This window comes from Sarcophilus harrisii, chromosome 5 (assembly GCF_902635505.1).
Source record: "Sarcophilus harrisii chromosome 5, mSarHar1.11, whole genome shotgun sequence".
Lineage (NCBI taxonomy): Eukaryota > Metazoa > Chordata > Mammalia > Dasyuromorphia > Dasyuridae > Sarcophilus > Sarcophilus harrisii.
Window position 1 is genome coordinate 65,267,330 of NC_045430.1, and position 13,152 is coordinate 65,280,481.

Sequence of the window (13,152 nt, forward strand, 5' to 3'; positions counted from 1 at the left end):
GAATGATAACAAATTAAAACCCAAGTAGCAAAATAAACTAAACTTAAAATCATGTATATCATGTAAAAAATTAAAAAGGATTAAATATATTGGGAATCAGAGTAGTACTCTTTTTTTTTTTTTTTTTTTTACTGATGAGGTAAAAAATCAAAAATCTCGGAGACCGTGTGCTAGTTAGAATATAGGACTAATGAAACTAAGGTTAAAGGATTAATCTCATAGAGGACAGTTAGTTCCACTCTTGTTTCAGGTCAGACTGAACCTTTTTCAACCTAGAACAACTAACTATCATGAAAAGGCAGACTATGGATAACAAGAAACTTCAGAGTATATCAACACAAACCTCATGGCCACAGTTAAAAAAACTATGTAAATATTATGACCTTCTTGTGCACATATAAATTAACAGATTAGAATCTAAATTTCTTGCAAACAGGAATTGTTACATTCATGGTATTTGTTTACCCACTTCCTACCAAAGCACTGGGCACATAATAGAGGCTAAATAAATACTTGTTAATTGGTCAACTGTATAAAGAACAGCGTAATATGACTAGTGAACAAATACTTAAATTGTGGCTACTTAGATAATTATAAAATGAAAGATTAGAAATTTTGTACAAATAAATAAATCCAGGTCCTTGTTAACAAAACACAGGGTAATATCCCCCCCCCCCAAAAAAAAATTAGACTTACTTTCATAATACTCAAAGCATTTAGCAGAGGCACTGCTGCTCCAAGTATAATCAGAAGGCTTCTTTCCTCGATTGTCCCTGGCATAGATGTTGCCTCCAAACTCAACCAGCATTTCAATGAGATCTACATTCTTTACTTTGGCTGCATGATGAAGAGCTGTCTCATGCAATTTTGCTGCATTCACATTGGCTCCTAAAATGTGAGGAGAAACAAAAGATACATACCAAAGGCATTATCCAAAAGTTAAAAGGAGAACACTGTAATATGCCTACCCTTCTAAAATGTCCGTACTCTCTGATCCAGAGATTGCACTGTTAGGCAAATACCCCAAGGAGGTGACTGACAAAAAGAAAGGCCTACCTATACCAAATGATGCATACCAACATTTTTTAATAGCAAAGAACTGGCCTATCTTGTAACTATGAATCTAGTGGTATACATTATTGTTCTGTGAGAAAAGACAAACATAATAATCTAGAGAAGCATGAAAAGATTTATGATGAACTGAGACAAAAGCAAAGCAAGCAGAGTAAGGAAAACAACATGCACACAGACGAGGGTGTAAATGGGAAGAACAACAAAACAGTCAAAAGTGAAATCTGCAAAATCATAAAGAATAAGTTTAGCACCAAAGACAAGAAAAAAAAAGACCTCTCTGAAATCCTCAAGTGAGGAACACTGAACAAAACATATTTTTTCCTCTCAATATACTGACTGGTTTGCTGAACTTTTTTTCTTCTCTTCCTCTATAATTTGAAAAATTCTTTATTATATGGCTCCCTTTCTTAGGAAGAGGAAGGGGAAAAATAAAGGGAAAAATGTAGGCAATATAAAAAAAAAAAGATGTTGATAAAAATCTGATCCCATTGTCAATACAAACTTGATCTCTTTTGATTTGATTTGATTTGATTAAAAGAAAAATTTGATTAAAGAAACTGTAGTATTCTGGGAATTCATATTAACACAATGCCACTTGTAAACCTAAAAATCTTGAAGACCTCACCCTCTGTAGAGAATTCATTTTCCTCCTGGTTCTCTGAACAAAAGTATCTTTGAGAAACATTTTTATATGAATTCTCTGTACAATATCTGTGACAGATAATCATTCACAATTTTTTAAAAATTACTTGAGGAATGAGGAATTTATTGCCTATTAAATAAATTAATTACATTCTAGGATAGTTCTCATCATTAATTAGGAAGATTTTTCTCACACTGAACTGAATCTGCTTTTTTAAAACTTCTACCCATTGGTCCTAGCGTTACTCATTGTAATCGAGCAAGAGCCAACCTGCATATGAGCATACAGATGTAAAGGGGATAAATCTTGATTTACTATTACCTGGTTACTCTTTTATGGTGAAATCACATCTATTGATTTTATAATTTCAAGATATCTAGAGTCTTAACCAAAGGAGAGTCAGGAAAATAAATTAATGAGAACATATTTAAAGAAAAGTTCACTGAAATTATGCTAAAAGGGTAGGAGGAGCATTTTCTTAATTCATCTCTAACTCTTTCCAAAAACTCAAAGCAAAGAATTATACAGTTACAATTTGTCTTGTGATAAAAAGCCAAGTAAGCAATAAAGATTCAACTCTTATCTTTCCATCCCTTTCCTTTGAAAAGAAAGAGGAGGTGAGTATGTTGCCAAGTACAATTTATATATCAGTTTGGTTTTCAGTCATTAGCACAAAAAACCCTTTTGATTTAAGACTTTCAATTCCATTTATAGACCTCAGTGTATTATATTGTAATACACATTGTGGTTCATTCTAAATAGGTTCCTTAAGTTAGTGAGAAATACTTTATCCAATATTCAGGTTATAAAACAGCAAATAAAAATTTTATTTATCTAACTAGTCTACTGATAACAGTAAATAAGAATTTTATTTATCTAACTAGTCCCCCGATGGTGATCCATCAACATTTTCCCAAAAGTTATTTATTTTATTCTGAATTTAACAAATATAAAATAGAAATGGACAATATAAAACTTCTCATCAGAAGTCTTAATGTCAAAAGATTAGATCATTTCTCTGTGGGGGAATAGTTTGTTGCTAATGTAGAGGGAAAGTTGAGCCAACCCACAGATGGCAGCAGTGGAACAGAGTTGGCAGTTTTCAGAGACATGGTAAATAGCACTGACTTATCTGAGCCAGAAAAGCCACAAACATCCAGACTGGTTGGACAAAAATGATGGAGAACTTTAGAAACTGCCAAGTGAAAAATGAGAACTTCACAAGTTTACCAACAAAATAGTTCATCTATCTCTAAGAAGGCAGCATTTAACTTCATCAAAAGTAAAGTGCAAGCAAAGCTTAGAGAGATGTAGGATTTTTGGTTCAGGAGGAAGATAAATAAAATTCAGTTTTTCACTGATGGTAATAATTCAAAGTGCTTTTATGATGCCCTGAATGTTATTTATGGGCCAAAGACTATAGTGCTTCTTAACTACTCAGCCCTTATGAAGTAATAAGGACATGATCATAGAGAGATGGGCTAAACACTTCCATCAACTAATGCTGAAGTCATTGCCTGTTCAAGGTGAAGTAAACCCCTCTCTAGCAGAACTTCAACTGAAGAAATTTTGAATGCCATTTGGCTCCTCCTGTGTGGCAAAGTTCCTGCTGTTGATTCTATTCCAGCTGAGATTTACAAGGCAACAGGTCCATTGCAATGTCAAAGTTGACTGAAATCTTACTGGCTCTATGGCAATAGGAAGTTATCCTCTAGGAGTTCAAGGATTACTCAACTGTCCATCTCTATAAAGGAAAGAGAAATAGGTTGTCCCATCAAGGGGGTGGGGGTGAAGGGAGTCTTCTCTCTTTGTCCTTGCTTGGAAGGATTCTTGCCAGAGTCCTTCTTAATAGACTGATCCTTTACTTGGAACATGGTCATTCTCCCAAGAGTCAGTGTGGCTTCAGAAAGGGCAGAAGAAAAGTCAAAATGGTGTTTGCTGGCCAAAGAGAAATTCTAGGAGCAGAAAGGTCTGTATCCAACATTTAGCCATCTGACCTAGACTAATAATGTCAGTTGTGAGGGCTTGTGGGAAGATCATGGCAAAATTTGCTTGCTTGGAGAAGTTCTTCAGTACTGTACACCACTTCCATGGGTTATGAATAATGGATTGTGTTTTCCCAATGATCAATGAAGTAAAGCAGGGCTATGTGCTTGCTTCCATGCTTTAGTGAATGATATTTTCAGCAATCTTGTCAGATACCTTCAATGAGGATGAAAAAGGCATCAAGATAAGCTATTGTATTAATAGCAAATTATTTAATTTGAATTGGCTACAAACCAAGGCTAAAATGGAGGAAAAGCTGATGCTCAACTTTTTGTTCACAGATGATTGTGCACTCAATGCAACTTCTGAGACTAAGCTGCAACAGAGTATGGACCAATTCTCTGCTGCCTGTGTTAATTTTGATCTCTCAATTAACACCAAGAAAATAGAGATTCTTCGCCAACCAGCACCATACCATCTGTATGTGGAACTATCTGTTAAAACAAATGGAAAAAATTTGAACAATATAGATAAGTTCACTTACCTGAGCAGTATACTTTTCAGGGATATACATGCATAGATGATAAGGTTGACTTATGCACTGCCAGAGCTGGCTCAGTGTTTGGGAGGCTTTAAAGGAAAGTGTAGGAGAGAAGAGGTATTAGGCTGCCTACCAAATTGAAGGTAGACAGTCACTGTGCTAACCTTATTTTTTGTATACCTGTAAAACCTGAACAAGATACCAGGACCATGCCAGAAAACTGAATCACTTCCCTTTGAATTGTCTTAAGAAGATTCTGAAAATCACCTGGCAGGATAAGGTACCAGACACTGAGGTCCTTGTCGAACTAAACTGCCAAGCATTCCAATTGCTGCAGAGAGCCAACTCCTTTGGGCTGGCCAAACAGAACTGGTCTAAAAGACTATTTGACGAAGAACTCACATAAGGCAGGCACTTAGGGATACAAGGACACTCAAGGTTTCTCTGAAGAACTCTGGAATCAATTGTGAGAGACATGGGGGACACTGGCCCAGCATGGCAAGCTCACATCAAAGAAAGCACTGTGCTCTATGAATAAAGCAGAACTGTAGTAATTCAAAAGAAAAGATGTGCAAATCTAAAGACATGTCCATTCCAAATGTTCATATGGACCCTTGTACCTGACAAGCTCACACTGGTCTGATGAGCCACAGTCAGACCCGCTGCCCTTTGGCCCTAACACTGATGTCACTGTGGTCTTCTTTGAGCATCAAGGACAGCCATCGTGTGGTGTATTCAGGCAAAAGCTGCCTGGGCCTGCACTGGACCTTCATCCAGACCATCCTTCCTCCTGTGGCCAAGGCAAGATTCCCCAAATACTGAGCCTGAGATGTGCTCTCACCTTGTCTTTTGCTATGGATCTGAATCTATCAGTACACTTTGCCTTTCACCTACTCTGGTTTTTCTTCATTCAGAGCCCCTGAAGGACTCAGGTAGATTTTTTTGTTTTTTGTACAATCCTAAATTGGATGAAGCAACATAGCTATTTTCATTTGATTTTCTTTATTATTTCTTTGGCTGCTTTGTAGGGATGTATTGGGGGAATCTGAGCTCTTTTAGCTCCTAACACACCACCCTTTTGTTGTTTTTCGTTAATGTTTTTGTTTGAAGTTTTTTGAGCAAAGATACCAGAGTGGTTGCCATTTCCTTCTCCAGCTTATTTTACAGACAAGGAACTGAGGCAAACAGGGTGAAGTGATTTGCCCAGAGTCACACAGACAGAAAGTGACTAGCAAGAAGCCAGATTTGAATTCATAAAGATGAGTCTTCCTGACGCTTACTCCCAAGCCACCACCAGAGTCCCACAACTCTTAACATCAATGAAGTAATAGCCCTAAAAACTTTGTTGCTCTCAAAGAGTTATGTTCTCTGGTCACTTAATGGGCCTATGTCTGTGGAAAGTATTTCTGAAATTTATCTAGGCTGTATGCTTTGTTTTGATATGCACTATTCTTAGAATGAAAAGTTAAGTCAGGAATCTTTCCCTTCACTTGGGCAAAAAAGGTTTAATTTCAGAAGCTCAACAGAATTGATATTCCTCCATATTTATATAAATAGATAATTAAATAAATTTATTCCAGTAACTATTTTTAAAAAATAACTACTATGAATTTGGAACTATGCTCAAAAAGTTATCAAACTGTGCATACCCTTTGATCCAGCAGTGTTACTATTGGGCTTATATCCCAAAGAGATTATAAAGAAGGGAAAGGGACCTGTATGTGCATGAATGTTTGTGGCAGCCCTCTTTGTAGTGACTAGAAACTGGAAACTGAATGGATGCCCATCAGTTGGAGAATGGCTGAATAAATTGTGGTATATGAATATTATGGAATATTACTGTTCTGTAAGAAATGACCAACAGGATGATTTCAGAAAGGCCTGGAGAGACTTACACGAACTGATGCTGACTGAAATGAGCAGGACCAGGAGATCATTATATATTTCAACAACAATACTATATGATGACCAGTTCTGATGGACCTGGCCATCCTCAGCAAGGAGATCAACCAAATCATTTCCAATGGAGCAGTAATGAACTGAACCAGCTACACCCAGCGAAAGAACTCTGGGAAATGACTAAAAACCATTACATTGAATTCCCAATCCCTATATTTTTGCCCACCTGCATTTTTTATTTCCTTCACAAGCTAATTGTACAATATTTCAGAGTCTGATTCTTTTTATACAGCAAAATAACGGTTTGGTCATGTATACTTATTGTGTATCTAATTTATATTTTAATATATTTAACATCTACTGGTCATCCTGCCATCTAGGGGAGGGGGTGGGGGATAAGAGGTGAAAAATTGGAACAAGAGGTTTGGCAATTGTTAATGCTGTAAAGTTACCCATGCATATAACCTGTAAATAAAAGGCTATTAAATAAATTTTTAAAAAGTGATGCTCAGAATTAAAGACCAAAAAAAAAAAAAATAACTACTATGGTAATAGTTGAAAAAAAGACATACTAAAGAAAATAGAAAAGCTCTTAACAACTGGAAATCCATCTTCTTTACAAGGCTTGTAAGATAAGAAACCTGCTCTTTTCTATTTCTTGACAGTTCTATGTGACTACTTCGAAGACACAATCAAAATAGTAAAATGATAAAATTTAAAACTTTTTAAAAACAACTTCCATAAAGTATTGAATTAATAAAACATGGAAGCCTTTTTCTAGAAAGAATGATTTTAGATATTATGGAAAGTTAAGGAGGTTTGAAATCTCTGACTATGCTATTAAAACTATAATATATAAAAATCTTAAGTTTTCTATGTATTCCTTATTTTCCATCTTGGGAAACTGCCCATTCTGAACTTTGTGAGGATGTCTGATAATCCTAAGAATTAATTGAATTCTATAAAGTCTTGAAGTTTCACTATGATTCACATCCCTAGATTTGATTTGTCTGCCTCATCCTAAAACCTTTTCTCTACCCAATTTAGTAATCAGCCCCAGTAGGCAAAAGCTGTGTTAAGGTCCCAAATGTCACGTGTCAAACAATACTGTACTAGTTAAGAACCACTTACCTGCATTAAGCAGCACTTTCACACAATCCAGATGCTCCCTTGCACAGGCAACATGCAATGGAGTACCAAAATGGCAGTCATGGGCTTCTAGATTAGCTCCAACATCAATAAGAAGTCGCACACATTCAGAACTTCCTTTAAATAAATTAAAAAGGAAGCATGGAGGTTAACAAATGTAGACCACTCTCTTTTATGTAAATAATAATGTGATAGAAGATGAATCCCAAGTTCTCTTTAAAAAGACAAAACCACAATTCTGTCCTAGTTTTGCAAGTAGTTCATATTTATCATGCGACTCTAAGGAAACAATAGTTACTAAACCAAAGCACAGGAGAAACTATTCAATCATGCTTATATAACAGCTGGAATAGAGAAACTAGATAGAGAATTTCCTCTCTGTTGGGAATAGGTAGACAATTCCTATTTTATTATTCCTAGACGAGTCCTGACTGGGAAAGATAATATTCATTATCTTTTACCCCATTGTCTCCCTCTTACTTCAGGAAACACTATAAAAACTATGAATCCTGCAGTCATTTTTGTACTGGCATCTCCAAAATGCTATGGATGAACCTTCTACCAATCTTCCACTAACATTATATTGGCTCTATTTCCTTTATTTCTGTTTCCCTCCCTGATTCTTTTTTGTCTACTGACCAAAATAAGCCTGTTCCAATATTTAGTTCTAGTCCCTCTCTCCTCCCTCCCTCCCTCTCTCTCTCTCTCTCTCTCTCTCTCTCTCTCTCTCTCTCTCTCTCTCTCTCTCTCTATATATATATATATATATATATATCCTCAGTTTCAGAGATGTTTTCCACTCTCTTGGCTTTAACTATTATCCATTTGTGGATAATTCTTGATCTTTTATCTTCAGCCCTAACTTTTTTTTCTAAGTTTCAGCTCTAAGAGACTGATGGACTTTTCTACCTTGATTTCTTGTCATCATCATTCAACAAACATAGTACACATCTTCTATATTCAAGGTACTATGCTAGTCACTAAATACATAAAACTAAATACATATAACTTGGTACCTTCTATCAAGAAACTTACAATCCACAGTAGAAGACATGGCATGCACATACATAACTATAATGCAGAATAAGATATAAGGAAGTTTTCAGAGAATAGACAGTGTTTTCAGCTTTAGGCATGTTGAGTTTAAGATGCCAGCAGTACATCCAGGTGTAGATCTCTAATAGGTAATTACAATATGAACTGGGATCAAAGGAGAGCTCAAGAATAGAAATATATATTTAAAATCATCTCAATAGAAGCACATGTAGACCAAGGAAAAAAGAATGCAGAGACAGAATGTACAAGAAGAGGCAAAATGCAACCTGGAGATTGGAAATAGAATAAAAGGTAGAAAGAGAATTAGGAGGATGTAATTTCATGAAAATCAAGGAAGAAAAAATAATCCAAAAAGAATGTGGTTAATTGCATCCAAAGCTGCAGAGGTCAGAGAATGGGCAACCAAACTCAGAAACTGGGAGTGTCAGGGATAAAATATTTGATTTAGATATGATCAAGACCAACCCCCACCTCCTTTTTTTTTTTAAGATTAGAGAATTAAAAATTAAATAACTTGTTCAGGGTCAGGTAGTAATTAGTGGAACAGAGATTTGAATCCAGAGTCTTTGAATTCAAATCCAACATGAAATAGCAATTTAACAGAAAAATTCAATGTCTCAAACATGTCTAAAATTGTATATCTCTTCCTTCACAAATCAGAATTTATATTCTTTTGCAATCTGATTTCTAGCTACTTTTCTACCTTATTTTCCATTATTTTCTAAACATGTATCCCTCTGTTCTATCAACATTGACTTATTTCCTGTTCCATTAATATTTTATGCATATCTCTACCTCTGTGTCTTTGTGCACTAACTTTTCCACTTAAGATACAGAGTTGGAAGAAATCTCAGAGATCATTACTTGAACCACCTCATTCTTTGGAATCCAAGGACCTGGCTTTGATTCCCATCTCTATGAAAGCTGTGATTCTGGCCACGTGATTTAATCTCTGAAGGCCTCAATTTCCTCACTTGTAAAAGTTGCAATTACCAATCCTATGCTGATAATTCCCAAATCTACTTATCCTGCTTCAATCTCTGCTGACCTCCAATTTTGCATCTCCAATGCCTTTCAGACATCTTGAACTCATTAAGTCTGAGACAGATCTCACTTTGCTCCTAAACTTTCCCCATTCCTACTTTCCCCGTTACTGATGGGGACAGCCCAGAGTGATCCTGGGCTCCGTGGGATCTCTCCTCCTTCACTGTACCCCTGTTGCCGAAGCCTCTCTAACATGCTCCCTTTTCTCCTTGGACATGCCATCGCTCCAGGGGATGTCCTCATCACTTCACAAGGACTGCTTCAATAGCCTGCTGCTGGGTTCTCAGTTCTTGCCCCACTCCAATCATTTACTATTCAGTCACTAACATGGTTTTACTATTTGACATTCAAAGCTTTGATAACCTAGTCCCCAACTCTCTTTCCAGGTTTTTATACTTCATTCCTTAACAGAGTTTTTGATTCTAAGACAGCGGTCTCTTGGCTGCTCCACAAGCCCCCCTCTCTCTCAGCTCTAACCATTTTCTCTGGCTGGAATGCTCTAAAACCTCAAATTTCTTCTAGATCCAGTATATAACTTTGTGTATATGTATTTGCATTTTATCTCCTTCGATCAGTCTCCTTGAGGGGACTTTGCCTCTTTCTGTACCCCCAATCCTTAGTCCCATGCTTAGCACATAGTAGGGCCTTAATAAATGTTTATTGATTGACTAGCATGGAACCTTAAACAAAAAGAATATGAAAGAAAACCAGGATAGTTAGGTTACAGAAGACTACTCACCACTCATGCAGGCTTCATGTAGTGGGGATGCAGTGTACAGTGGTGGGTTGACCTTTGCCCCATGAGAAAGCAGCAACTTCACACATTCAATGCTGCCTGAGGCACAGGCGTCACAGAGGGGGGTACTGCCATCAATGTTCCGAGCATCCACCTCAAAAAGGAAAAAAAGCACACGCGCCCGCGCACACACACACAACACTTGATGGAAAACAACTCTTGGCAATACCTATGTCACTATAATCAAGGATCTCTCTTATTTTCTAAGTTTATTTGCATCATACTTTATAGTACAAAGTGCTTTACCATATATTACCATATAATTACTATATAATACCATATATTACACATGATCAAAGTTCATCCAGCAAAGGCTCCTAAATCATAATAAATAATAATAGATAATATTAATGTGATATTTTACAGTTTATAGATCTTTTTTCACAACAACCTTATGAAATAGGTAGTGTCCTAATATTACCATTTTACAAATGATAAAATTGAGGATCAGAAAGATTAAGCAGACTATAAACTTCTTAAAAGCAGAGACTAGTTCATTTTTGCTTACATATATAGTACAGAACTTAGGACACATTAGGCATTTACTAAGTGCCTGAATTGAATTAAGTAACTTGCCTACAATCACACAAGTGAATGATTAAGTATAGATTTAAACTTTTAACAATAAGCTTAGTTACTTGTTCCATCAAAATTTAGAAAATGCTTTTGTTAAGAAATGTAATTTCAGCTTTGTTCCTTGATCAAATTAAAGACCTAAAGAGCACAACAAGGGTCAAGGAAGTACTAAGTTTAGGAGTTTAAGCAATGGCATGCTGATAAAATGTTTAACAATTACCTCTTCAAGACAAAAAAAAAAAAAAAAAAGTGTACACAACACACTTTTAAATTTAACTTGTACTATTAACATTGTCTTCATTACTTTCTTAAATCTAGACAATCAACAAAACAATAAATCAAGATCTAATTTTTTATTTGCCAATTTTTACTCATACTGAATGCTCATACTGAAAATTTAGCAATTGGCTTCAGTTTGAGCTGACTCTAGCATACCCTTGAGTTTGGGAGGAAAAGAATATAGAATTTTTGAAGAGAGATAAAAGGGAATTCAATAACTCTTCTCTTTTTATTGCCACAGTACTATCTTACCTTCTAGTGCCAAGGCATCCTGAATGCAATCCCTTTTGAAAAAATATTGTTTATAACTCTGTTGGCTTTAAAAAAGCAAGAAACTGGCTTGTAGTTACAACTCTATTGTGGAGTTTAAGTTCTGCCTCATACTCACTAGCTACATGACCATGGGTTAGCAACAATATCTCAGTAGTAATCCTGATCTAGACTAGTGGTACAGTCATTTCAGTACAGGTGAGTCCTGACTTGTAGGACCCAATTACTAAGTAGTTACACTTAATTTGATACTCAATGTAAATTCTCCCAATCATTTCCATCTCTTTAATCTAGTGAAAGAATATACTGCTCCTATACTAACGATCTTTTGACTTCCCATGACCTTGGTGAGTCAGTACCCCAACACTTTTCTCCTTTGTCTAGCAAATTCCCATCTGTCCCTCAATTTCTGTGATCCAGTGTTTACTAAAGTTATAACCTCCTTACACTGCTATCATTCCTTATATAACCTCCATTCCACTTAGCCTCCCCATAGTCTCTTCTTCCACCCTCTCCATTTACTTTGCCTTCTAGAAGCTCTTGTAAATAAACTCCTCTTTATCCTTTATTTTCTTCATATTGTCATACTTCCCTAGCCATCTTATTTAGTATGGAGTGTATTTTTTTTCATGTTCAGATACATTAGGCCAAGAGGAAAGGTGAGCAGATTCCTTGCTCTTTATTGTTACTTCAAAACCCTTGCTTTATCGCCATCACTCAGAAATCTGTCCTCTTAAGTTGTTAAATCACTAATTTGCTATAATCTACCAGGTCACAGAAATTTGAGAGTTAGAAATTATCTCAATGGCTATCTAATTCAACTAGTACATAAAAAAAGAAGCACCATTATGTATTTTGAACAAGTGACTGTCCAACTTTTACATGAAGACTTTCAAGGATGGTGAAGCTAATAATGCTTCTCAAGGTAGGCCATTCTACTTTTGGACATTTTTGCTCTAATTGTCAGCAAATTTTTCCTAACAGCGAGCCTAAATTTGCCTCTTTGTCACTTCCACCCACTGCTACTTCTTTGGCCCTTCAAGAAAAAAACAAAACAAATCTAATCCCTCTTCTCCTAAATACCACTTCAAAAACAAAACAAAACAAAACAAAATCAGGTAAGAGTTAAAATTAAAATATAGTTAAAAAGAAGACCACCTCCAGGAGTTTCTTTTTTCCAAGTTAAACATGCCCAATTCCTTCTACCAATTTTCATATGCATTAACTCAAGACACTTCATCATATCTGGATATCCTCTTTTGCATACTCTTTAGCTTTAGCATGGTTCTTCTTAAACCTTGGTTTCCAGAGCTGGTAATACTTCAGATGAGGTCTAAAGAGAAAAAAGTACTGAAGGATCATCATCTCCCTCTTCTTGGAAGCTATGCTCCATCTTAAAGCAGCCCAAGATTTCATTTCATTTTTTGGCTGTCATATCACATTGCTGACTCACATTTTCCAGAACAAATTAATATCCATCTAATATAGTTCTCCCATTTTTCACTTGTGAAATTGGATGTTTTGTGTTCAAGAGCCAGATTTTAAATCTATTTCTACCAAAATCATCTGATAACATCAGGTTCATTGTTTTAGTTTGTCAAAATCATTTCAACTGTGACAAACCACCATGTTAGCTATCCCTTCCAAGCTTTGTGTCATCTCAGAGGAGAGGAGTATACTATTTATGCCTTTAACCAAGTAACTGATAAAAATGTTAAAACAGTATAGGGTCAAACATGGAGAACTAAGGTATTTTAATGGAGGCCTTCTTCCATATAAACACCAAAACATTAACAATTACTTCAAGTCTAGCCATTCATCCAGTTCTGACTATTCTAA

At 35.9% G+C, this 13,152-nt stretch overlaps 1 protein-coding gene across 2 annotated transcripts in view; it reads right to left on the bottom strand.

Annotated features, from left to right (window-relative positions):
- Positions 1 to 13,152, bottom strand: part of ASB13 (ankyrin repeat and SOCS box containing 13) — a 66,849-nt gene that overhangs the window by 6,147 nt on the left and 47,550 nt on the right. For both annotated transcript variants that reach the window (XM_031939973.1, XM_023504661.2), the window contains exons 4-6: positions 10,132 to 10,282; positions 7,275 to 7,409; positions 697 to 888 (exon numbers count right to left, since the gene is read on the bottom strand). In XM_031939973.1, coding sequence (XP_031795833.1) covers positions 697 to 888; positions 7,275 to 7,409; positions 10,132 to 10,282 — 478 coding nt within the window. The remainder of the gene's footprint in view (positions 1 to 696; positions 889 to 7,274; positions 7,410 to 10,131; positions 10,283 to 13,152) is intronic.